Source organism: Balaenoptera musculus, chromosome 9 (genome assembly GCF_009873245.2).
Source record: "Balaenoptera musculus isolate JJ_BM4_2016_0621 chromosome 9, mBalMus1.pri.v3, whole genome shotgun sequence".
Lineage (NCBI taxonomy): Eukaryota > Metazoa > Chordata > Mammalia > Artiodactyla > Balaenopteridae > Balaenoptera > Balaenoptera musculus.
The window spans coordinates 100,591,094-100,617,807 of NC_045793.1; the positions used below are offsets into that span (position 1 = coordinate 100,591,094).

At 45.4% G+C, this 26,714-nt stretch overlaps 1 protein-coding gene and 1 non-coding gene across 8 annotated transcripts in view; one reads left to right on the plus strand and one right to left on the minus strand.

Annotated features, from left to right (window-relative positions):
* The window catches only part of MRPS24 (mitochondrial ribosomal protein S24), a 175,397-nt gene that overhangs the window by 61,780 nt on the left and 86,903 nt on the right, over positions 1-26,714 (minus strand). For 5 of the 7 annotated variants that reach the window (XM_036863572.1, XM_036863569.1, XM_036863574.1 and 2 more), the window contains exon 5: positions 15,873-15,934. In XM_036863572.1, coding sequence (XP_036719467.1) covers positions 15,873-15,934 — 62 coding nt within the window. Of the gene's footprint in view, positions 1-15,872; positions 15,935-20,378; positions 20,421-26,714 lie in introns of those variants that run through there. The other 2 variants (XM_036863576.1, XM_036863577.1) reach the window with 2 other exon arrangements.
* TRNAE-CUC lies at positions 21,092-21,164 on the plus strand. Its single transcript has one exon. It is a non-coding gene; the product is annotated as a tRNA-Glu (tRNA).

The window sequence follows — 26,714 nt, forward strand, 5'->3', positions numbered from 1 at the left end:
CTTCGTACACAGCACCTCACGCCCCAGAGCAGCTGGCAAGGCTGAGAGTCAAACCCCAGCAAAGTCCATCTGTTTAAAAAGTCTGTGAGTCCCCAACCCAGGGTGGCCCCGCCCCAATCCTGTGAAAGAATGCTATTCAAAACATCTAGACCAGGTCATCAGGATTCTTACAATGCTCCTTAGAATGCATGTAACCTGAAACTTTGACACAAGCAAGTTTCTACGCATGGATAAAATTTAAAAAACCCAAACCTTACTTTCTACCCTCCCTTTGATCTAGTGATGGACAAAAGGGGCACGTTAGCCTAGGAGAACAACGGGATCTAGGTCCAGATCTGCCCAGTGTTTACCTCCGAATTTGCAGAGGAAGCTTAAATGGCAGTGCCTGGCTACAAACAGAGAAGTATGAGGATAAACGAGTAAACGTTAGAAGGGAGAATCCTGGGTGTCAACCCAGGGTGTCAGGGCAAACCACAAGGGCTCTGGGGGAATCCCTGAACACGACTCTGGAATCTGACGTTGTCCAGACGCTCCGGCACTGAGATTCCCACTGGGAAGAAGGAGGGGCAGGGAGGGTGGCAATCCTGCAGGCAGGTGGGAAGCTCACTGCCTCAGCGATGCTCACGGGCGCCAGGCAGCCCTCTCTCAGCGCTGCTGGCACACCCTCCTGCCCACAGACGGCCTGAAAGAATGAACCAAAATCAGGAAATTTCTCCATAGTGGCTGAATCAATTTACATTCCCGCCAACAGTGTAGAAGGGTTCCCTTTTCTCCACACCCTCTGCACCATTTATTGTATGTAGATTTTTTGATGATGACCATTCTGACCGGTGTGAGGTGATTCCTCATTGTAGTTTTGATTTGCATTTCTCTAATAATTAGTGATGTTGAGCATCTTTTCATGTGTTGTCCATCTGTATGTCTTCTTTGGAGAAATGTCTGTTTAGATTTTCTGCCCATTTTTTGATTGGGTTGTTTCTTTTGTTTGATATTGAGCTGCCTGAGCTGTTTGTATATTTTGGAGATTAATCCCTTGTCAGTTTCTTTGTTTGCAAATATTTTCTCCCATTCTGAGGGTTGTCTTTTTGTTTTGTTTATGGTTTCCTTTGCTGTGCAAAAGCTTTTCAATTTTATTAGGTCCCATTTGTTTATTTTTGTCTCCATTTTCATTACTCTAGGAGGTGGGTCAAAGAAGATCTTGCTGCGATTTATGTCAAACAGTGTCTGCCTGTGTTTTTCTCTAAGAGTTTTATAGTGTCTGGCCTTACATTTTGGCCTTTAATCCACTGTAAATTTATTTTTGTGTATGGTGTTAGGGAGTGTTCTAGTTTCATTCTTTTGCATGTAGCTAGCTGTCCAGTTTTCCCAGCACCACTTATTAAAGAGGCTGTCTTTTCTCCACTGTATACTCTTGCTTCCTTTACCAAAGATAAGGTGACCATAGGTGGGTGGGTTTATCTCTGGGCTTTTTATCCTGTTCCATTGATGTATATTTCTGTTTTTGTGTCAGTACCATATATTCCTGGTTACTGCAGCTTTGTAGTATAGTCTAAAGTCAGGAAGCTTGATCCCTTCAGCTCCATTTTTCTTTCTCAAGATTGCTTTTGCTGTTCAGGGTCTTTTGTGTTTCCATACAAATTGCAACATTTTTTGTTCTAATTCTGTGAAAAATACCATTGGTAATTTGATAGGGATTGCATTGAATCTTTAGATTGCTTTGGGTAGTATAGTCATTGTGACAATATTGATTCTTGCAATCCAAGAACATGGTATATCTCTCCATCTGTTTGTGTTGTCTTTGACTTCTTTCATCAGGATCTTATAGTTTTCTGAGTACAGGTCTTTTGGTCTCCTTAGGTAGGTTTATTCCTAGGTATTTTATTCTTTTTGTTGCAATGGTGAATGGGATTGTTTCCTTAATTTCTCTTTCTGATCTTTTGTTGTTAGTGTATAGGAATGCAAGAGATTTCTGTGCATTAATTTTGTATCCTGCAACTTTACCAAATCCATTGATTAGCTCTAGAAGTTTTCTGGTGGCATCTTTAGGATTTTCTATGTATAGTATCATGTCATCTGCAAACAGGGACAGTTTTACTTCTTTTCCAATTTGGATTCCTTTTATTTCTTTTTCTTCTCTGATTGCCATGGCTAGGGCTTCCAAAACTATGTTGAATAATAGTGGCAAGAGTGGGCATCCTTGTCTTGTTCCTAGAGGAAATGCTTTTGGTTTTTCACCACTGAGAATGATGTTTGCTGTGGGTTTGTCATATATGGCCTTTATTACGTTGAGGTAGTTTCCCTCAATGCTCACTTTCTGGAGAGTTTTTATCATAGATGGGTGTTGAATTTTGTCAAAAGCTTTTTCTGCATCTATTGAGATGATCATATGGTTTTTCTTCTTCAATCTGATCCTTTTAATGTGTTGCTGGATTCTGTTTACTAGTATTTTGTTGAGGATTTCTGTGTCTATGTTCATCAGTGATATTGATCTATAATTTTCTTTTTTTGCGATATCTTTGTCTGGTTTTAGTATCAGGGTGATGGTGGCCTCATAGAATGAGTTTGGAAGTGTTCCTCCCTCTGCAATTTTTTGGAAGAGTTTGAGAACAGTATGGAGGTTCCTTACAAAACTAAAAATAGAACTACCATATGAGCCAGCAATCCCACTCTTGGGCATATTCCTGTAGAAAACCATGATTCAAAAAGATACATGCACCCCAATGTTCCTTGCAGCACTATTTACAATAGCCAGGACATGGAAGCAACCTAAATGTCCATCAACAGAGGAATGGATAAAGAAGATGTGGTACATATGTACAATGGAATATTACTCAGCCGTAAAAAGGAATGAAATTGTGCCATTTGCAGAAATGTGGATGGACCTAGAGACTGTCATACAGAGTGAAGTAAGTCAGAAAGAGAAAAACAAATATTGTATATTAATGCATATATGTGGAATCTAGAAAAATGGTATAGGTGAAGATATATGGGGGTGGGATGGATTGGGAGATTGGGATTAACATATATACACTACTATGTATGAAATAGATAACTAATGAGAACAGACTCTATAGCACAGGGAACTCTACTCAATGCTCTGTGGTGACCTAAATGGGAAGGAAATCCAAGGAAGAGGGGATATATGTATATGTGTGGCTGATTCACTATGCTGTACAGAAGAAACTAACACAACACTGTAAAGCAACTATACTCCAATTTTTAAAAATGAGGAAATTTAAGAAAAAATTTGCCCTTGAAGGAGCCCCAAACCCTGAATCCCCTGGGTCCTGACACCTTGATGTCACTGTGGGGACATACTTGTATCTGATTGGAGAGTGTGATGGTTAATTTCATGGACTGTGGTACCCAGATATTTGATCAAACATGATTCTAGATGTTGCTGTCAAAGTATTTTTAAATCAGTAGACACTGAGTAAAGCAGATGATCCTCTTAAACGGTGGGCCTCATCCCATCAGTTGAAGGACTTAAGAGAAAAAGACTGATATCCCTTGAGCAAAGGGAATTCTGCCTCCAGGCATCCTTCAACTTGAACTGCACCATCGACTCTTCCCTGTGTCTCTAGCCTGATGGTGTGCCCTGCAGATTTTGGACTTGCCATCCTCCTCCACACTCCACAACTGTGTGAACCAAGCCCCCCAAATCCCTCTCTCTCCATATATCTATATCTCTCTATATATATCTATATCCTATTGGTTCTGTTTCTCTGGAGAAGCCCTGACAGTTCAGCTGATAGTTTGTTGAGCTGACACAGAACCATTTTTGTTTGCTTACTATATCATTATTAGGAGCCCCCATGTGTCAAGGATTCTTTCTTTGACTTGCTCAGCAGAGAGGGGAAGGTTCTCCATTCTACAGTGTGTCCATTTCCACCAGGGATGTCCACTCAACCCCTCTTAAATGATGAATCTGCTTATGAATCTGCCCTTAATCTGCAAAACACACTGTACCCAGGAATAGAGCCAGAAGCCCATTGCTGTCCCATTCTCATCAAAAGTTCTGCTATGAACACTAAAGATGGGGGTTCGTGGAGGATGGCCTGAAAGTCTGTTTCTTCTGAACCATCTCTATTTCAAGTGTCGATTAATCCAGAGCAGGGAAGCCTGTATTTCACATGCATTGATTTGACCCCTTATAGAACAGTTACCTTTACTGAATTACATGTGGGCATTATGCCAACAGGCAGCATTGAGAGACGGTATAATCAAAAGTCAAATAAAAAGAAAGTGTTAAATGCCCTTATAAGAAGAGGAACAGAGAGGTGATCTTTCTCTCCACCATGTGAAGACACAGTGAGAAGGTGGCCATCTGCAAACCAGGAAGAGGGGTCTCACCAGGACCAACCCTGCTGGTACTGTGGTCTTGGACTCCCAGACTCCAGAACTGTGGGAGGTAAATGTCTGTTGTTTAAAAAAAGTGTCAAGGCATAGACAGTGTCACCCATTGGTTAAGAGGCTGGGTTTTGGTGCCACACAAAACCTGGTGTCCTCTGGCACGTTACTTAATGTGTCTCTGCCTCAGTTTCTCACCTGTAAACAGGCAGTCCCACCACTTCATAGGCTGGTTGGGACGATCAAATGAGATGAAGAAAGTAAAATGTCATGCCCTGTAGAGTTAGTGCCCCTCAGTGCAGGTTAGTGCGGAGGTCAGGGACCCAGCTGTGGGGACCTGAAGAAGGTGGGGATGGGAGGAGTCAAGAGGAGGCTGGTACTATCCAACCAGACTGGCTGGCACCAGAGCTGCTACCAGTTCTGTTTTTTGGTTTATTTTATTTTATTTTATTTTATTTTATTTTATTATTTTGCTAGAGAACACTGCTCCTCACTCGTAAAGCCAACCCAACAGCTTCCAAGCAGGGGTTTGTTCTTCCGTGCACAATTTAACATCCAGTCAGGCATGTCTGCAGCCCTGAGCCAAATGAAGGCATTCTGGCCGGATGGTGAAGGGCTAAGCCAATTACCCTGCACAGTGCTGTTCTGGTTCGGAAAGATGTAATGACCCCCATTAGCGTGTGTTAGCTAGTAGAAAACAGGATTTGAATTAGGAATTCTTGATCGAAAGCCTGACCACTTTTGAACTCTCCACAACCTGGTAAATTCTTAAATGTCCTATTAGGAGGAAATTAAAGCTCTGCTGGACTAGTTATAGATTAACAATAGGAAATCTTATTATGAAAGTGTAAGGAGATTTCACATTTCCTCAATATTCAGAATAAGCAAGCAATGTCAACTTATTTGACATTAAACACAGAAACCAGCTTTCTATTGCTTTTGTAATGAACTTGTTTTTCTGTTCTTATTGCAGTGAATGTCACTCATTTCTGGAGAGGTTGACTATAACTCGCTGTAACGTCCTAAAATGGGACAGACGTGCAGGGATAAAGATGGTCAGCATCAATGGTTCTCCTGTGTGAAATCCTCTCTGTGTCTCTTTCCCCCTCTGTTTTTCTGTATGCCTGCTTGCCTCTCCTTCTACACATGCCCTTAGTGGTAAAATTTATTGTGGAAAACACATTTTTAAAAAGCTATTTGCATTGAAGAATTATTGTAAGGCCCCATGAGATATACTGGAAATCCACTCTTGGAGACAGTGGGAGAGGAAGAGATCTGAGAAGGAGGAACCTGGGAAGAAGTCCGATCATAACTATGTCTGAACCTGCATCCTGCACAGGGCACACTGCAGGATTTCTGTGTGGATGTAGCCCGGGTGTCAGAAGCGGGATATGCAGTGAAGGGGGGTGAGACCTCTCCCACCTTCTCCCTTCTAGCCTTGCAGTTATTTTTCAGACTCTATCCATGCATCAGTAAGGGGGAATTCTCTTTTATTCTGATAGATTATTGGTTGGAAATTTTAGTTTCCTGAGCTATAATGCTTTGTCAGGATTTTTTTTTTTTTTTGGATGGGAATAATAAAGGGGAAGATGATTTGGTTTTGCCATCTAGAGTCTATCTGAATCTGAAAGTTCTCATTTCCCTATCTGAGTGACAGACTGAAACAGGACATGCTGTACATAATGTAACTGAGACTATAAATCAGCTGACAGTCTCTTCTATGATGTCTTTTTGGAGAAAATAGAGAGATGTACACCAGGAGGTGAGCATATCCTACCTCACCTAAGTGTCTGCTAACCACTTCTGAGTAATAGAACAAAGACAACTGGGAGAATGTATATTGATCTTGGGACTCTATCTTTTGCCTCATTAATTTTTGGTTGTTGTTTTAACAATTTCTATATTATACATTTTATTATGTAGAACACCACTCTTCAAGAGAAATATAATGTACATATGTACATTATATTTATAATATAATGTACATATGTACTTTTTTTGAGAACCAGATCAGCCACTGTTGTAGTTTATCCTTTAAATCTCACACATGATTTAGAAAACTCAAGAGAAAAAGAAAAGTCTTTTGTATTTACCTATATTTTTACTCTTTCCATTATCCTTTCTTTCTTCATGAAATTCCAATATTCTTCCTCTTATTTTTTCCTTTTCTGTTTAGAGAACTTCTGTTAGCCATACTTGTAAGGTAGGTCTGTTGGTGACAAAGTCTCTTAGTTTTCCATCATTTGAAAATACCTTTATTTCACCTTTATTCCTGAAGGACATTTTCCCTGGATGTAGAATTCTGGGTTGATATTTCAACACTTGAAAAATATTGTGCCACTTTCTTCCGGTCTCCATAGTTTGTGATAAGAAATCTGCTGTCATTTGAGTTGTTTTCCCCTATCTTTTTCATTTGTTTCAAGTGTGTTCATAATTGCTCATTGAAGCATTTCTATGATGGCTGCTTTAAAATGTTTTTTTGTTTGTTTGTTTTGCTAATCTGTCTTGCCTATTCCAGGTCCTTTGGCTATTAAGAGTAAGCTCTTGTTTTTGTTTTTGTGTGCACCTATCTCCTCCAGCTCCCGGTATAGAATATATGAAACAAGAAGAAAATTCAGGGCACTCACCACCAGGTCATTCCTCAGGTCCTGAGGTCTCTAGTTGGTCTACTTTCAGTGTCTTCTTATATTGTGTTATATATAATTCCCAGGGGTTTTAGTTGTGTTTAGCAGAAAAAATAGAAAAATGTGTGTCTACTCTATCTTTCCAGAAACGGAATTCTCCTGGTGTGTGTGTGTGTGCGTGTGCGTGTGTGTGCACGTGTGTGTGTGCGTGTGTGTGTGCTGATATTTTAGTCACTGGATGGAGCTATGAGGGAAGCATGCAGTGGACACATGGCACAAATGTGAACATGACAGAAGACTCAGACCAAACACTTCTCAAGAAGCTGTGCACTTGCTTCAAATCAGCGAACTGAAATTTAATCAGATCATTAAAAAATTGAACTGTAGTCATAAAGAAAGGAGGAAAAGGTATGAGGTATTAGCATGAAAAAAGAAAGTGTTTGTTAAACACTTTCTGAGCTAAATTTGACCTGAAAGTATTGCTTATAGGTATGGTGACCAGAGAAGCAATACTTTGACTGTCAGGCTAAGACAATGGTCACTCTCCTCCAGACTTTTGGATGCCCACCCAAGCCAACCCAAGAACACATGGAACAGTTTATAACACAGGATCCAGAAATTCTTGACTAAGTCAGGAAGTAGGGAGTGCTTATGTGCTGAGAGAATCAAACAGCATATGCAAGTATAAAAGTAGTGAAAAAATAAAAACTAAAATCCTACAGGACTTTTTCTTAAAATGTCAAACAGTCATGTTAAAAATTGTGTTGAATAGTTTGAAAGTAATAATTGATATTAATGCAGTACTTTGTAGATAATGGCTTCAAAGCACTCTACGTATATTCTCTCACTAATTCCAATTCTTTCTCTCAGTCTCTCACTCTCTCCATTGCTTTTTTTAAAATTAATTAATTAATTAATTTTATTTTTGGTTGTGTTGGGTCTTCATTGCTGCATGAGAGCTTTCTCTAGTTGCAACGAGTGGGAGCTACTCTTTGTTGTGGTGCGCGGGCTTCTCATTGCGGTGGCTTCTCTTGTTGCGGAGCACGGGCTCTAGGTGCACGGGCTTCAGTAGTTGTGGCGCGTGGGCTTAGTTGCTCCGTGGCATGTGGGATCTTCCTGGACCAGGGCTCAAACTCATGTCCCCTGCATTGGCAGGCAGATTCTTGACCACTGCACCACCAGGGAAGTCCCTCTCCATTGCTTTCTTTTTTTTTTTATAAATTTATTTATTTATTTATTTATTATTTCTTTTTGGCTGTGTTGGGTCTTCGTTTCTGTGCGAGGGCTTTCTCCAGTTGTGGCGAGTGGGGGCCACTCTTCATCACGGTGCGCGGGCCTCTCACTGTCACGGCCTCTCCCCTTGCGGAGCACAGGCTCCAGATGCGCAGGCTCAGTAGTTGTGGCACACGGGCTTAGTTGCTCCGCGGCATGTGGGATCTTCCCAGACCAGGGCTCGAACCCGTGTCCCCCGCACTGGCAGGCGGACTCTTAACCACTGCGCCACCAGGGAAGCCCTCCATTGCTTTCTAAACCTCTTCTCCCTTTCTCCGCCCCCACACACAAACACACATGTATGCACTTATACACACAAACGCATACACAAACCTACAATTAACACAAGTGAACATATTAAAAGTAAAAGCTAAGGAGAGTCGAGAACCAGTAAAGAGAATTATGAGGCTATAAAACAAAATCAAATACCTAGATACATTAAGAACTTTTAGCTCAACATCTTCTCTCCAAATGTTAAAGTCAACAAAGAGATCTGATTCCCTTCCTGAGGAAGAAGGGCTTTTAAAAGACTTTTTACAAAGGAGTTTTTTATGATTAGAAGATCCAGATGTGCTCATGACTTTAAAAAAATGTTAAGACTAAAAATGACCACTTAAATGAAGGACTCATAGTTGTGGTTGTAGCTATTTATGATACTAGACGTGTTTTAGTGCTCAAAGTTGGGGTAAACACAAAGTTTTACAGAAGAAATTTTTGAATTTTGTGAGACTGGGCAACATCGGGCTTTATGCTGTTTTCAAAACACTGTAACTCCAGACTGACAAAAAGTTTATCGTAGTTCCAAGCATTTCATTATCAAGCTCCTTTTCTTTAGAGTTTAAATTCTAGCTTAAAAATTGAATTTTAACAAACAAACAGAAAAACACACCAGTCATGAGTGTACCATTTGAAGCATGGTCACAGACTGTACATAAACATATGCCTAACCATTATCACTCAGCACCCCAGAGCCCTCTCATGCCTCCTCCCACTTGTTACCCTTTCTCCTACTTCCCAGAGGTAGCCACTGCCCTGACTCCAATGACATCAATGAGTTCTGCTTGTCTTTGTAGTTTGTACGATGGGATTCATGCACTAGGGGTGCCTTTGGCCAGGCTTCTTTGTGTTGAACTCGTGTCTGTGAGACTCATCTACAACACGGCATGTAGCATCAATTCATTCATTTCATCACGTGACGTTCCAGTTATGAAGATACCACAGTCTGCCTGTTCTGCTGTTAATGGATATAGGTTTTCTTTTTCCTCATTTTTGGCAGTAACAAACGAAGCCAGTATAAGCATTTGTATGTATGCTTTCTGATGTACATGTGCTTGCATTTCTGTTGGTCTTTCACCTGGGGATAAAATTTCTGGGTTCGGGCATGTATAATGTTCAGATTTAGTAGATATTACACAAGAGTTTTCCAAAGTGGTTATGGCAGCTTTCACCAGCCATGTATGGGAGCTTCGCCTATCTCACATTTGGCATTGCTGTGGTTTCCACCTCCCCTGGAGCCATATCCACTTCATTTCACAAAAAAGCTCCAGGGTGAAGGTGTTTACCTTTCTACAGATTAGAATATGATTATCCCACTTCAGTAAACAGAGGATTTCTGCACCCTTGTTCTCCCTGACATTTAGTTAGTTAGTTAGTTAGTTAGTTAGTTAGTTAGTTAGTTAGTTAGTTAGTTAGTTGTGATACACAATACTTTCATCACTCCAAAATGAAAACTTGGGCACATGAACAGTGATTCATTTCATTTTTTCCCCATACCGTGGCAACCACTAATCTACTTTCTGTCTCTGTGGATTTGCCTATTCTGAATTATTCATATAAATGGAATCATACAACATATGGTCCTTTGTATCTGGCTTCACTCACTTAGCACAGGGTTTTCAAGGCTCATCAATGGTGTGGCAGGTGGTAGTACTTCATTCCTTTTCATGGCTGTGTAATATTTGATTGTATGGATGGACCCCACTTTGTTTTCCATTCATCAGCTGACAGCCATTTGGGTTGATTCCATTTTTGGCTATTTTGAGTAATACTGCTAAGAACATTTGTGTAACTCATCCACAGGCCTTTACATAGAAGGAGATACTGTCCCTATTTCTCCCTTGAAATAGGGTTTAGCTATCATCCCTGAGATTTCAAGAGTGAGGAGAGAAATCCGTGTTCTATCAATGAGTCATCATTTAAAGCCAGTGTGGAGCTGCCTCATGAAGCAGTGAACTCCCAGACAATAGAAGAATAAACGTTTAGTAGAAATGGGCTGACAGGAGTGAGGAAGGAGTAGGATTTCTATGCATCAAGTAGAGGGCAGGACCGAGTCATCACTAAGACATCGTCCTGCTCCGGAAGCCTGTGATTCAGCTGTGAGTTGCAACCGAGCGTACAGACAGACCCTGCCGCTGGGACAAGCACTGGAAAGCTCTTCCTTCATTTCCGCAGATGCAAACAGGGCCGCACAGCGACCCTGCCGTTGTCTAAGATGGGGGCCGTGGCGGAAAGACGCTGTATGAAAACCATCGACTATCAGGATCCTCATCTCACCTCCCAGAATGTAGTGCTATGCTTTACACGTATTTGAGGAACACATGCATTTTTTTAAAAAATTTATTTATTTATGGCTGTGTTGGGTCTTCGTTTCTGTGCGAGGGCTTTCTCTAGTTGCGGCGAGCGGGGGCCACTCTTCATCGCGCTGCGCGGGCCTCTCACTGTCGCGGCCTCTCCTGTTGCGGAGCACAGGCTCCAGACGCGCAGGCTCAGTAGTTGTGGCTCACGGGCCTAGTTGCTCCGCGGCATGTGGGATCTTCCCAGACCAGGGCTCGAACCCGTGTCCCCTGCATTGGCAGGCAGATTCTCAACCACTGCGCCACCAGGGAAGCCCAATGCATGCATTTTTGAGATGGTGTCACCTCAAATCAGTTTTAGAAATCAAGGCTTAGATAATAAGTACTTTCAATGAGATGGTGCAGGGAAAGTTGTCTTGAAAAACTGTCAGACTCTGTGCAAACATGTGTATCATCAGTGTTGTATTTCAGTGTTTTTTTTAAATGTTGTACTATTTAAAATACAGATTTTAAACAACTTTACACCCTCAAAAGCCTCTGATATTGCAATAAACAAACTAATGAATTAAAAAAAAAAAAGAACATTTGTGTACATGTTTTTGTGTGGGCATATATTTTCAGTTCTCTTGGGGGTATACCTAGGAGTGGAATTGCTAGGTCGTATGGTAATTCTATGTTAAACATTTTGAAGAACCACCAGACTGTTTTCCACAGTAGCTGTTTCACTTTACAATCCCACCAGCAACATACAAGTCTTCCATTTCTCTACATTCTTGCCAACACTTGTTTTTGTCCTTTTGTTATCATAATTATTGTAGCCATCCCAGTGGGTGCACACTTATTTTTGCAACCTAATTTTTCCTGGTACATTTTCACAAATTCAGAGTCAAGGCCAGTTTCTTTCTTTTATCTTCCTGAAGGGAGAGAGCTTTAACCAATCCCATTTTAAAACAGAAATACTCCCAACTAAAAGCCTTGATTTGTTACTAGCATGACTGTCAGAATTACATGAACTTTGAAGCTGATTCTTGTAATAGTTATAGGATGATGAGAAGGGCTTTTCTGTTGCCCTGAAACTGACAACTAGTCCCCAGATCTTGGAACTAAGAGGCACCAAGTAAGAGGCACGTTCTAAGGAGAAGCACAGCCAAATGGAGAGCAAACATTTGCAGAAAGCTTTATTAAAAGTTGGAGTCTAACACATGCAATCATCACCTCTGCCCATACACCCCAAACCTGTGTAGAAATGCCCACCCATGTTCTTCCTCTGCAATCAGCAAGGTGCCCCAGACCCACTTTATCTGCTACCTCTTCATGAACAATGAAATCTGAACATTCCCCAATTTTTTATTCATGTTCCTATTTTAATACCTTGGTTATCTATTCCATGTCCCTTGTTTTGCAGTCTCTCATTATTCATAATGCAGAGAGATTTCTTCCAGTTCCCTGCAAGGAGGTTTCCTAGCGTGTTAGAGAGTATTTCATTGGCCTCTCATTGGCAACAGGCCCGTCCTAGTCTGTTTTGCCAACGGCCCTGGCGCCCCTGGAGCAACACTGAGGCCCAGGTCCTGGGCCTTCTCAGTAGGGAAGCCACGCCAAGAGGGGCTCAGAGCCATTTCCACAAGCCAAATGGGGCTCCTGCTAAAGGCGTCTCCTGAGGAGAAGCTTCCACACGAGGAAACGTTGGCTTCCAAGCTGCTCTGGCTCTGGGGAAAAACACCCTAAGTGGGAACTGATCTTCTGCAATGTCAGCTTTCCTCCCAGCCTCATGCCCTGGAGGCTCCCCACAGAGGTGGGAAGAAATTACACCCCAAAGGCTTCTGTGCTGGTTGTAACATGCCCACCTTGCAGAGGGATGCTGCTTTGGGTTGAGTCATGTCCCTCAAAAGCTACAGTGATATTTACAAATAAATTTATGGGAAATAAGTCAGAACCCTATGTACCTATGATGCAGTTACAGCAGTTTAATTTATAGCAAAAGTACATGCTTGAACTATTCTTAATGTTTCTGCTGTTTTACAACTGACCTGAACAATGTCATGAATGCAGCTTTATGAATGGGTGCCAACTGATAAGGGAAATCATTTAGTAATGGACTGCTCAATTAACTACACATGGAGGGAATGGCCTGAGATGGCTCCAATGCCATGGCAGCCCATGCCAGCAATCCAAAATCCAAGTTGTAAATGCCTCAAGGTGGGGCTTCCCTGGTGGCGCAGTGGTTAAGAATCCGCCTGCCAATGCTGGGGACACGGGTTCGAGTCCTGGTCCGGGAAGATCCCACATGCTGTGGAGCTGCTAAGCCCGTGCGCCACAACTACTGAGCCTGCGCTCTAGAGCCCACGAGTCACAACTTCTGAAGCCCGAGCACCTAGAGCCCGTGCTCCACAACAAGAGAAGCCACTGCAATGAGAAGCCCGCATACCACAACGAAGAGTAGCCCCTGCTCGCCGCAACTAGAGAAAGCCCGCGCGCAGCAACGAAGACCCAATGCAGCCAAAAAATAACTTATAAATAAATAAATGCCTCAAGGTTATGAATCAAAACGCTAAGGGCAAACAATCGCACACGGCCACCTGGGCCTCAAGCTGCAGCCATCAGTCAGCTCCTTGCTTTCCTTCCGCCTTCTTTCTGTACGTCTCCCCCCAACCTCTGCTCAGCGTTTCCAACCATTTCCCAAATCAAATTGATTTTTGCTCAGATAAACCCTTAAAAATTTTAACATGCCTCAGTTTATGTTTTAACAAGACTATACACAAAGTTAATAATAAAACCATATGTTTATGTCTGGATTTAAACATTTGAAGCATTTTAAGTCACTTAGTGAGTCATGTTCTTTTACATAAAACATAGAACATAAACTTGTTTCAGCAGGATCTTATTCACGGTACATGATGTGTCATTCCATTGAACTGATTTCACAGTATATACAAATATCAAATCATTATGTTGTACACATGAAACTAATATAATGTTAATGTCAATTATATCTCAATTAAAAAAAAAATGCTTCAGCGGGTTCAGTGCCTTCCCTTGGGTCTCACAGCTCACCACCAAGGGAGCAGGATTTGCACATAGGACCACGGATGCCACAGGAAACATGCAGAAAACCTCTCCCTGGTGTGCTGTGCTCTCTCCGGCCTCTCACCTACTCTCTCCCCCAACACGTCTGGGGTGGCCCACACAGGAGGGCCTGAGGAGGGCCTGAGGCCGCCGCTTATAGCTCCATTCTTGGTGGATCCACCCCTTACTCCTGGCCTGGAGCCTGGCCTCCCAAAAGTCCTCCTTGTAGGCTTTGCCCTGTCCACACATGTAGAACTTCTTGGAGGCCGCTTTCACCAGCACCCCGAGATCTACTTTCCACGTGGACTGAGAAATTTGCTGCAGTGTATATAGGAGCAGAGTTGGCAAGGCAAGTCTAAGATCTCATCCCACCCTTAAATCCAGTCTCTATGAATTAGAAACTGTGAGAAATTAGGTTTGTGGGAAAACCATGAAAACCAGAAAGAAGCTCAGAGATTCAGAGTAGGTAGAGGTTCGGCAGCTTTTTACACCTTCTCTGGTATTTGTGCCTTTAAAGGAACCAGCAAGCTCAGAAAGGCATCCTCTCCCCTCCAGCCAGGAAGGCAGGTAAGAGCTATCCCTCACCCAGGAAGCGGGTACAGGTGCCAGCTACCAATCACAGGAGCCACGGCTGTGTTGAGAAGTTGTGACGCCCCTTCCCCTGCACGGCTCTGGTTCCCAAAGTGTATGGCAACTCCATCCAACCGAACCTACCCCTTCGCCCTTCCTCTGACTTGGCTCTGGCGATCCTTCTCTTTTCTCCTCCCACCTCCAATTCTCAATCTTAAAGAACTAACTGTATAACATCAACTCTGCCAGAGATGTGAACATGTGACTGGGTCCAGGGGAACGAGCTCTGGGTCCCCTGTCTGCCCAAGCCACGGCAGCCACACTCTTTCTCATGCCAGGGAGGGATGTCTGGGCTGGAGACAGAGAGCTTTGTCACCTGTCGCCTCGGTTCTGGGCATCTGAATGGTGACGGGGGTCTGTGTACACAGCACATTTAGAGGCAAAAGAAACATCCGGCCTCATGCCTTCCACTGGACTTGGCTCCCTGCCACGTCTCCCTGCGGGCCCAGGACACAGGCTGACCTGTGGGCAGGATGCAGAGAAAGTCGCCAGCCACAGACCCTGCCAGCCAGCCTTGCTGGGCGGGAAGCTCTCCCACGCCTGCACGGGCAGAATGCAGAGCTGGGTGGTGGCATGTGTGGAGACAAGGCCAGCCCATCCACCAGCAAATCATTTGTGTCTCGTGAGCTTCTAGGTTATTTCTAGTACATCCTGTTCATGTTTCGTTTTGTTGTTCTCAGTATAGGGCATCTTTCTCTGTCTTTTTCAATATAGCATAGCGTTAATTAGTCATCCCATTTCCGATATAAATAACTGATTATATTCGGTGCATCTTAAACACAGTCCTAAGTGCTTAACAGTAGCCCTCCCACTCAACCCCACTAACAGCGCAATCTGCAGATGAGGAAAGCAAGGCCCACCGAGGTTGCCGCGGCCCCAGACTTCACTATAGGATCGCACAGACCACATTCAGTACAGCTTGAGTGTTTTCCTATTAAGACACTTCTGTGCAATGCTATTTCCAGTACGAGCTCCATCAATTAGAATGACAATTTGCTGCTATTAACAGAGGCCAGAAAAAATTTAGACAAGATAAGAGTTTATTTTCTTCTTTTTCACAGAACCAGTCTGGGGGCTGGGTGTTCAGAGAAGCTATGTGATTCAGGGCCTGGGGTCCTTTGCTCTTTCTCTGCTTTCTGTCCTGTGGCTGACTCCCCGCTTACCAGAATCTCATGGATCAAGATGGCTGCGGGAGGCCCAGCTCTCAAATCCATATTCCAGCCCAAAAGCAGGAGGAAGGGAAAATAGGCCAAGAGGACCCGGGCCCCGCCCTGTCCACCTCTTGAGGAGCTATTCCAGAAACCTCTCCCAGCAAATTCCCCTAGTATCTCATGGTCAGAGCTGTGTGGCACGGCCATACCTGGTTGTTAGGGCAGCGGCTCTCCTTGCTCCCCTCCTCCACTCAACATGGTAATTCTGCACCTATGAAAAAAGGGAGAGTAGAGATAAGGAAGGCAACCAGTGTCGTGGTTACCCGTGTCATTTATATTTGGTGGCTTCCATCTGCTGTGTTTTTATTTGCTTGTTTCTGATACAGCACAGAGTGCCTTTGTAGGTTAAGATCACATATTCCCATGTGGGAATATGGATGTGGACATCTTTGGGGACCATTATTCTGCTGACTGCAGAAATGTTGAGGACGTTTCCCCCAATTTCTCCTGAGCCCCCAAATCACTGCAACAGGATAGCCATTTAAAATAACGTCCCCAGCAGGACCTATCAGACTCAGGGCTGACTTTTGGGGGAGGGAGTACTGACGGTGAGTGCTGCGAGACAGGACGTGGGCAGGAGTGGGGAGCAAACTGGGTGCCGAGGAGGCGTGTCCATCCCCAGACAGAGGGTGGAGGCAGGCTGGACTTCCCCACAGGGGGATCTCAACCTCCACCCCCAACCTCTCCGCTTTGCCTGGGGTGAGGGTTCTCCTCGGGCTCAGTCATCATCCGACAGCAGGACAGACGGGGCTCGGGTCGCTGTGGGCAGAGAGTGGTCCTGGGGACTGGGGAGCCCGTCAGCCCTCCCTTCTCCGGGGAAATACAAAACCTCCAGGGCCTTTTCAGTTTTCCTTCATGCCACCGCTCACACTTCCCATCTCCTTCTGGTCTCCAGGCCCCAGGAAAACGCTGAGGCTACAGATGTGAGCACCGCCCATCCCCGGCCTCGTCAGGGCCCACGTGAGGGGTCTTTCTGTGCAAATCCAGTCCCCTGGACTTGGGATGCACTCCTGTGATGATCTTCCCAGCTTTCAAAGCACTTCACAGTAAGTCTGGCCCCGTCACGTCCTCGGTATCTACGGGGATGGTCTGTCTCCCACCTGGGCTTTACCCCCTCTGTCCTCCTGGTCCCAAAGACCCCCAGCCTCCATTGCTCCCCCGAGATCCACAGGGTCTGAATAAACCATGTACACAAATTCAAGTTTGAGAATCACCGGTATGACTTTAGAAAAACCAATTCATCTCTCTGAGTCTTACTGCCCTCATCTGCTAAGTGAGAAGTGGACAGAGGGACCCCAACGTTTCCTTCCATCTGCGATGTCATATGGCTCTTCCAAGTGGCTCTACGTTTTACAAGTTTTGAACAAAAGACCTCACCACACAAGCAATACACCCGAGACTGGGTGGCATTCACACCGAGGGCTGAACTTGAGTATCTATCAACCAGATTTCTGTCTTATACGACGTACTGTCCTGACTGAGCCGGTGGTGATCATAGGGACGGTGCCACCTTCCACGCTGGACCCTGCCATCCCACCCTCACATCCTGACATCCTCCTCCGGGCTCTCCTGCCACCGCCTCGCTCTGGGCCCCACAAGCAGCTCCACGGCTCCTTTTATTGATTGACTGATTGAAGTATAGTTGATCTACCATATTGTATTAGTTTCGGGTATACATAGCATAGTGATTCAGGGGTTTTTCTGCAGATTATATTCCATTACAGGTTATTGTAAGATATTGGGTATGACTTCCTGTGCTCTACAGTAGATCCTTGTTGGTTACCTATTTTATATATAGTAGTGTGTGTATTTAATCCCATACCCCTAACTTGTCCCTCCCCCTCGCTCTCCCCTTGGTAACCACAAGTTCGTCAGAGCCCCGTTTAAATCCAACATCAGATGGAGCGGTGGTCCCGGCTCACTGAGCAAAGATGAAACCCCCAACCTGAGCCTCCCATCCGAGCCCCCCTTCACCTGCCTTGGCCTGCCCCACTCCGGCCCCCCTGCTGGTCTTCTGTCTCCCCAGGCCCTCAGGCCTCTGCCTGCAGTGTCCTATTGCTGAGACCCCAGCCACAGGACCAGCCTCGCCCTGGGCCTGCCTCCTTCAAGTCTCTGAAATGCCGCCACCTCAGAGGCCTCTCTCACCATCTTAGGGAACCTGTCACTTCACTTCCCTCCACACCCATGGCCGGGTCGCTTTCTTCTCAGTTTTCATTTCTCCATGGTAATCTCCGCTTCCTAAAGGCCATCCATGCCGTCTTCCTGTGATTAGTATTACTGGCTCCCTCCCGCCCCCAGACATGGAACCCCTCAAGGACAGGGATTCCTGTCTGTTTGGGCTCAGGAAAGTTTCCAGACTCCCAGGTGCCTGGCACACGCATGCTCGGGGGGAACGAGTGACTTGGTCATGAAAGTCCCACAGGACACAGGCCCTGCCAGATGCCTATTTCACAAGGATGCTTGGGGCCAAAGAGTGACATTCTCCCTAACGTCCTGACACAGGTGACAGAAAGGAATGGGAAGTCATCCAGTTTGTAGCTGCTTTCTCCGTGACGAGAGCCCCGAGACTCAGAAAACCTTTCAACTTCAGAGGGGCCCATGCACGGCTGGCTCTGGGGCCTCCCAACTCTACACTGTGTGCAGGAGAAGCAGCAGCTTCTCAAGGACCCTCAGCCCTTCCTGAGGAGAGGGCTGGTCCTCACCAGGGCCCCCAGGACTGCCCTGGGGCAGCTGATGGCTGGGATCCACAGCCAGCTGCTAAGGTTTGAAGATTCTCCCTGCCCCAGGCGGGGTTCCCCTTTCACAGGCTCCACATTTATTGCTTTTCCTTTTCCCTGTCTCCCTGTGGTCATATTTATGGCTCCAGATGCAGCAGGCAGCCTGGTCAATGCCAGCAGCCTTCCATCATTCGGAAGACTTTTGGTGGTGATGTACAGCGGGGGTTGAGGTCGGAAGGGGGACGCCTGGTTGGCACAGTGGCCAGAGTGGCAGTGCTATTCCCCTCCCCAGAAGACGGCTCTGCAGACATACCCCTGGGGTAAGAGCAGTGGCCTGTGGCCATGGCGTCCGCCACAAAAACCAGACCCAAGGCTGGCGAGGCTGTCCCACATTGAAGGCTCCTCCACCTTTAAAACGTAGGGCCACTTAGACGAGCCACAGCGAGCGAGGGCTCACAGGTTCTGTGGCTCTCAGGAGAGTGTTTCAATGAGGTGAATTTAGCCTGGACATACTGGCCGGGCCCCCTGGCTGGATGTAATTAAACATCGCAGAGGGCTTCCCTGGTGGCACAGTGGTTGAGAAACTGCCTGCCAATGCAGGGGACACGGGTTCGAGCCCTGGTCTGGGAAGATCCCACATGCCGCGGAGCAACTAGGCCCATGAGCCACAACTACTGAGCCTGCGCGTCTGGAGCCTGTGCTCCGCAACAAGAGAGGCCGCGACAGTGAGAGGCCCGCGCACCGCGATGAAGAGTGACCCCCCCACTTGCCACAACTGGAGAAAGCCCTCGCACAGAAACAAAGACCCAACACAGCCATAAATAAATAAATTAATTAATTAATTTAAAAAAAAGTCAAGGCCTTAAGAAGTATTAAAAAAAAAAAAAAAAAAGAAAAGAAAAAAAAATAAAAAGAAAATAAACATCGCCGGGACGGGGAGGGTTGGCGTGAGGGCTGGTGTCACCACGAGAGGGAGGCTGTGGGCTTCTGCTCAGCCTGTGTTTTCCAGGCACCTACTTGGACGGTGGCTGCGTAGGTGTCCCTGGCTGGAGATGTCCCCAGAGATAAGTTACACGCCCACAGAGGAGAGGGGCCAGGTGGCGTCACGAGACTTGAGCCCTGGGGGGCAAGCTTGCCATTTGTGCCTGGTGCTCCGGGGTAGCAGGAGGGGAGCTCTGAAGCTCTGCAGCTCCTCCCAGCCCCATGCTCCTTGGAGCTGACTTGTTTGACCCTGTAACCAAAGCAGTGCTCTGTGGGTCCCCTCCTGGGGTTTGGTGCTGACTCACTGGGCCCCAGGCTGGTTCTCTCCAGTTGTTTCAATTCTTATTGACACTTGTTCCTGTCTGAGATTCCAGCTCCAGCACCTCCTTGCTGTGTGACCGTGTGCAAGTTACTCAACTTCTCTGGGCTTCTCTTTTCCTATCTGTGCAATGCAGACAGGAACCCACCTTGGTTTCTCTGAGGACTGAGTAGAGCACAAACACTTTATTGGTTGTTGCCATGACCTCCCTCCTCTTGGTCCTTTCTCTGTTCCCGCAGCAGGCTGGCTCCTTATTTTCTCCTAAAGACCATCTGACTTTCTTCTTTGTCAGGAAAGAACTGGACATCTTAGTGCAATAAGACATTCACTCCAGGAAATTGGATATCTGATGGTTCTTGGTAATATCAACCAGGAAGGTTTTGTTTTCAGTGTTATTGAATCTGATTTATTTAGTATACTTCTAAATCTCATCTGTGGCTTGACAAGGAACAAAGTATCTGGACACCAAAGGCCAGGGGCCACTCCCAGTTGATCCATCCATCAACCACATGTCCCTGGACTCAGCGCCTTGCATCAAGTCTGGGCCCCATGATCACAAGATTTGTCATGTGGAGGCAGTATGAACGTGACTGAGAAGATGCTTTATTTAAAATATTTTTGCTCATGGTTTAGTCAAGGATTTCTCTTGGTTTTTAGTAGGCATTTTGCATCCTGAAGAGCTGAAAACGACAAAGAGGAGAGAATACCTTGCAGCCGCCATCACAGAAATTCATGAAAACAAAGGCGGCTTGTTTAGGGAAATTTTGGTGGCAAAGAACAGGTACACACTTAAGGTAGCTTCAATAACGAGGGGACAGTAAAAGGAACAATCTAGAAGCTGGCTGTGAGAACTACAGGTCTCAGGTGACCGAGCTGGGAGCTGCAAGGCCAGGCACGGGCTGGATGCTCTGAAGCCACCCCCGGAGACCCTCGCAGACACCTCCTTTCCTGCGGCCTCCAGGGCAGATCCGAAGCAGAGAGCATGGAGGGGAATCCGGAAGATGAGGCAGAGGAGGACCAGACACGTCCCGGGGCCGGGGCTGGCCACAAACGCATCCTAACTCTGGAGAGGCAGGGCGGGGTTTGACAACAGAACTGGGGGAACAAAAGGCCCTGAGTGAATATGGGGGTAACTGGGAGGCAGTCCACCAACTTCCTCGCTATTCCAACTTCCTGGCTGGAGAGAATAGCCCGGCTGTGTCTGGGGTTCCGTGAATTTACGCCCTCACCCCAAGGGGCACCCCCTTGCTCTGCCTCGACCCCAAACCACAAATCACCTCCAGGTTCGGGTGAATCTTTCCTCCTCCTCCCTGGACCCTCCAGAATCAAACAGACAGGCGTTCCTGGGAATTCCCTGGTGGTCCAGTGGTTAGGACTCTGCACTCTCACTGCCAAGGGCCCGGGTTCGATCCCTGGTCGGGGAAGTAAAATCCCACAAGCCACACGGCGCAGCCCAAAAAAAAAAAAAAAAAAAAAGCAGAAAGGCGTTCCTGGACCTGGACCGGGCACGCCCTTCACCTGAACTAGGCCTAGGCCTGGCCACTCCTCACAGGTGCTACCCTGATACGCGTCCCCTTTCTTGGTTCTTTGCTCTGTTCCTCTCCAGATGCCGGGCCAGGCACAGAGAGACCAGATGAATATTCCTCAATGGGGGATCCACTGGCTGTAGGGTGTAAACATATCCACCTTCCCGGATGTTGCCAGATGCCTGCAGTTGGTACCCTAAGAGACATTCTACCAGCCGTGCTTGGGACCTATAGAAGTTTCTGGGCAGCTGTGAGCATGGATGCTGCCCAAATCAGCTAATTCAACAGCACTCATGTGACCCAAGGGCTTCCTTACAGTCTTAAAAGGTAGACTCGGGCGGAGAGGAAGTCGTCCTCTGCACAGCAGTGACAACGTAAGGAACTCATTAGCCGGAGGTCATGGGGGTTGACCATATAAATAGGCCCAAGAAAGATTAAGATACAGTCACGAATGATAGATGAGCTACGGGTCATTAGGAAGATCTGAGCTCATCTTTAATCCTTCTTTGTTTTCCCCCAGGACATATTTTCATTAAAAAAAAAAATAGATATGCCAACAGGTTAGAACTAAAAAATTAAATATGTCCCGTTTTCAAAATATGACCATTATTGCTGTTTTGTTCAATTTTCTTCCAGTCTCTATCTCTGTAAAGGCTCGTTTGCATAACTGAAGCTGTACTATATAAACAACTTTTAACTTGCCTTATAATCCAACATTATATCATAAATACCTCTACAAGGTGTTTAAAACTCTTTGCAACCAGTTTTTAGATGTATGCAAAATACTTCAGGGATATTTAGGTTATTTCCAAACATACTGTGATGAATAACTTTGTACATAGAAATTTTTTTTGGTGTATTTAGAGTTGTTTCTTTTGGTCACATTGTTTATACATTAAGTGTTTTTCTGTTGGTCAGATTTACTCACGTGGATTACTGGTTAAGTGATATAAACATCAAAAAAGGTATGGATATCTTTTATGGTTCTTAGTGCATATTACCAAATTGCTTTTGAAAATAGTTGTACCAAATTATACGTCTACCAGCATCATATGAATTTCCTTGACTTTACTTATTTTATTTTATTTTGATGATTTTGACGTTTTTGTTAACTTGATAGGCAATGAAAGGTCTCTCGCTATTTTAATTTTCATTTCTTTAATCACCAGTAAGGTGGAACATTCTCCCACGTGTACGTCCCCTAACTCCTTTTTCTCTGTTGTGAATTATCTATCTCTCACTTGCCCATTGGGAGTTGATTTTCATAATTTGTAGGAATTCTTCGTGTAACAAAAACACCAAGCCTCGGTAGCATTTCCGTAGCCTAAATGTTGATGTCATTGCTCCACAATAGCCCGTGTGCCCCTAAAAGTGTGGTGAATACCACTGCCTGCACCACTGGCCAACCAAGGAGAGAGCGTCTCAGATTCACCCTTTATGACTGGGGTCATGTTTATTTTACTTCTCACTACGATTTATTATAATAAGTGAGGCTGTGTTTTTACTAACAGCCCATTTCCTCCTTCTTCCCTAAAGGAAAACACAGATAATTGGCATATCTGGTGCTGGAGAGAAGTGTGCATCAGAGCGAGTGTGCCCCGAAGACCCTCCACAGCCTCATCAATCAAACCCAAATGAAGTGTGCCAGCCCCCAGACTTGGCCTTTCGTGACGGACAGAATCGGGTCACAGGGACTGCAAGGGCAGCCTCCCAACAGGGCAGTCCGAGTAGAGGGGAGGCCTGTCCCCGTCTTGCCAGAGGAGCTGGTAAGGGTGACGAGAGGTGTGTGGATACGGCATGCTCAACCGCCTCCACTTTGCCACCGACAAGTCACACTTTGGAAAGCACTCTCACACACAACTACCTTGTAAGTTAGGAATCCTTTGATCCATTCTGTGGGCAGGGAAGCTGGGTGTCAGAAGCTGGAGTGCTTTGCCCACCATCTCAGAACCAGAGATATGCCTGCAGGGGACCTGACCAGCTCTGATGTGTGTGTGTGTGTGTGTGTGTGTGTGTTTAGCATCTTTATTGGAGTATAATTGCGAGCTCTGATGTTTCCAGTTACTGTGATGTTCCAGTCGCTCAGGTCTTCCTGCAGGAGAGAGAACTCTGTATCCAGGGCCTGAGAAGACCCCCGAGTTCTGGACCCATCAACACGTAAACTTGTATCTTGTGGTTTAACATCAAAGGAAGACACCAGTGCTACAGCAGTCAAGCCCTCTAGTGTCCTGGGTGAAATTTCTCCTTTCCAGTCCAACAGAGTCACCCATTTTGGCTAGAATGAGGCAAAGTAACTAAGAAATCCTGGCAGTCGGTCTGATTGCAAATAAACTTCATCCATTCATCCGTGCAGCAAATGATTTTTAAATGATGCATCTTAGGACTTCCCTGGCGGTCCCGTGGTTAATACTCCACACTTCCAATGAAGGAGGCACAGGTCGAATCCCCGGTCCGGGAAGTTCTGCAGGCCGTGTGGTGCGACCAAAAAAAAATTTTTTTTAATCTTAAACGATGCATCTTAAATTAACCTACAGTAATATTGACTTTTTTGGTGTATAGTTCTATGAATCTTTACGTGTGTATAGATTTGTGTGAGCACCACGACCATCAGGATATAAAACCATTCCATCATCCCCCCAAACTCCATCATAGTGTTCCTTTACAGTCACGCCCCACCCCCAGCCCCTGGCAACCGCTGATCGGGTCTGTCACTATAATTTTGTCTTTTCCAGAATGTCATATAAATGGGCATTGTCAATACCATTGTCATACCATTGTCAGTGTCATACCATTCAGATTGGCTTCCTCCACTTTGCAACATGTCTTTGAGATTCATCTGTCTGCTCGTATCAATAGTCCATTTCTTATTATTGCTGATAGCACTCCGTTGTACGGATGCTCCGTCCATTCAACCATTCAAGGACTTGCTTCCAGTTTTTGGTGATTATGAATAAAGCTGTCATAAACATTTGTACAGGCTTTTGTATAAACATAAGTTTTCATTTCTTTAGGGTAAATACCCAACAGTGGGATTGCTAGCTCATATGATGTGTGCTTCACTTTATAAGAAAAAGTGCCAAACTGTTTTCCAGAGTGTTTTCTCCACCATTTTGCATTCCCACTAGCAATATAGAACAAGCTATAGTTCTGCAGCCTCATCAGCACTTGGTATTGTCAATATTTATCTTAGCCATTCCAACAGGGAGGTAGTGGTACCCATCGTGGTTTTAATTTGCATTTCCCTGATGGCTGGTGACAGTGAGCATCTTTCCTGCACTCATTTGCCACCTGTATGTTCTCTGGTGAAGAGTCCAGGTCTATCAACTACTTTTTAATTGGGTTCTTTGTTTTCTTACCACTGAGTTTTGATAGTTCTTTACATATGTTGTAGTCTTTTGTTTGATTTGCATGATGGATGTGACTGATCATTGACAGGTGTCAGACAAGTGCTGCATGCAGAAGCCACAGCCCAGGTCCTCCTGGCAGGGCTAGGTGGGCAGGCAAGCAAGTCTCTACCACTGAGTGGGGCGAGGGCTTTTCGAGCAGGTGGGATGGCACCTCTTCCGGCCTCGTGTGGTCAGCTGTGGCTCTCCAGGCGAAGTGTTTCCGAGCTGATTTTTGAAAGGCGGTAGGCGTGAACCAGGGTTCGCCCAAACTTCTTACACAGCTGTCTGTACTTGCTGTTCCACGCCCTCAGCTTCCATTTTCTACTCTCTCTCTCTCTCTCTCCCCTAGGTCACCTCAACAAGAGCCGTGTCTTCAAATGTCAGAAATCTATTTGGTTTGGGCCTCTCTCCCTAGTTCCCCACAGTCACCAACTACCTCTCTGAATCTCTGCTTGAATTTGAAATTGAAATTTCAAATAGGATGACAACCGTGCCAAAGAGAACTCTCGATTTTTCCTGTGCAGCCTTCCCAATATGCCATAACCTGAGGATCACATCGGCTTCTGTCTTCCTTTCACACCCATATCCAATTCATCCTGTTTAATTTCACAACATATCTTAAGCCACTGTAAGCTGCCAGCATTTCTTGCCTGGATGATGGCAAGTTGCCTGGTCAGCCTCCTGCCTCTACCCTAGGCTTTCTAACCGCCTAAGCTCCACGCAGAGAGAGGCACCAGCGCAAATCTCATCTTGTTGCACCACGGTACTCCGTGGCTTCCCACCTTGCCAGTGTTCTAACTCTCGCCACAATGAACAACTACCTGCCTGTTCTGGCACCAGTAGCTCTCCCCTCTACCATCTTTGCTTCTCCCCGTCCCCAGATCCTTACTCCGCTGCCTCCTCATCACTAAGGTTTCCCCCCAAGTCTGTTCATCCTCCTATGAAGGCTACCCTTCAGGAAATCTCCATCCTATTATCCGTCTTATCTCCATAAAATCCGTAAGTTCCTGAAACACCCGGTTTGTTTGCTATGTGTCTGTTGTTTGGTCTCTCCCTACAAGAGTGTCTGCCCTAAGGGGCAGGACTCTACTTTGCTCCTGCGGCACCCCGGCTACCAGTAGAGGACCGCACGCATGTAGGTGCGCAGTGCACCTTGCAGAGAGGGGGTGGGGCTGGTGAGTCAGCAATAGATAGGTATGCCTGGATCTGGGGCAATAAAATAGAAAAACCAGGCTCTGGGGAGGAGGGCTTTAAGAAAGAATGTAAAAAGTCAGATTTTCGTTCCTGAAAATTAACTCTGGAAAGAGGAAATACCTGAGCAAGGGAGGTAAGTTAGGAGGATGTTGTAAAAGTCCAGAAGACAGATTGTGATGCCTTAACTGTGGTACTGGAAATAAAGACCCTGATGGGGGGAGCCAGAGTTAAGAAATAACAGGGAAAAGAAATCTATAGACTCTTTTAGGTGGAGATGAGAAGTCAAGGATAACGCCCAGGTCTCCATCTTCACAAGTCAGGGTCCCGGTGCTGTCAGTCCCTGAGAGGGTCTGTGAGGAACAGGAAGATCTTGGTGACGTCTGGGTCACATGGAACACAGCCCGGAGGCATGCTGGCCACGAGGCTCATCTGAGCCAGCAGGGGCGTCTCTCCCAGAAGCCCAGGCTCCTCGGGGCGATAGTTCATATATCTGATCTAGCCTGTGGGATAGTAAATCTTGTATTTACAGGAGAACTTTAAGGAACCTATTCTGTTAGGGAGATGATAAATTCTTTAGAAACAACCTTCTCTCATGATCTTTTCTTTTTTAATTCATAGATTGATTTTTCTTCTTTAGTCTATTGATGTGATGGATTCCATTAAATGATTTTTTGAATGTTTAACCAGCCTTGTATACCTGGAATAAATTCCACCTGGTCATGGCATATAATTCTTTTTATACATTGTTGGATTTGATTTGCAAATATGTTTTTGAGAATTTTTCACATCTATCTTTATGAGAGATACTGGTCTGTAGTTTTCCTTTCTTATAATGTCTCTCTCTGGTTTGGGGCATTAGCATAATGCT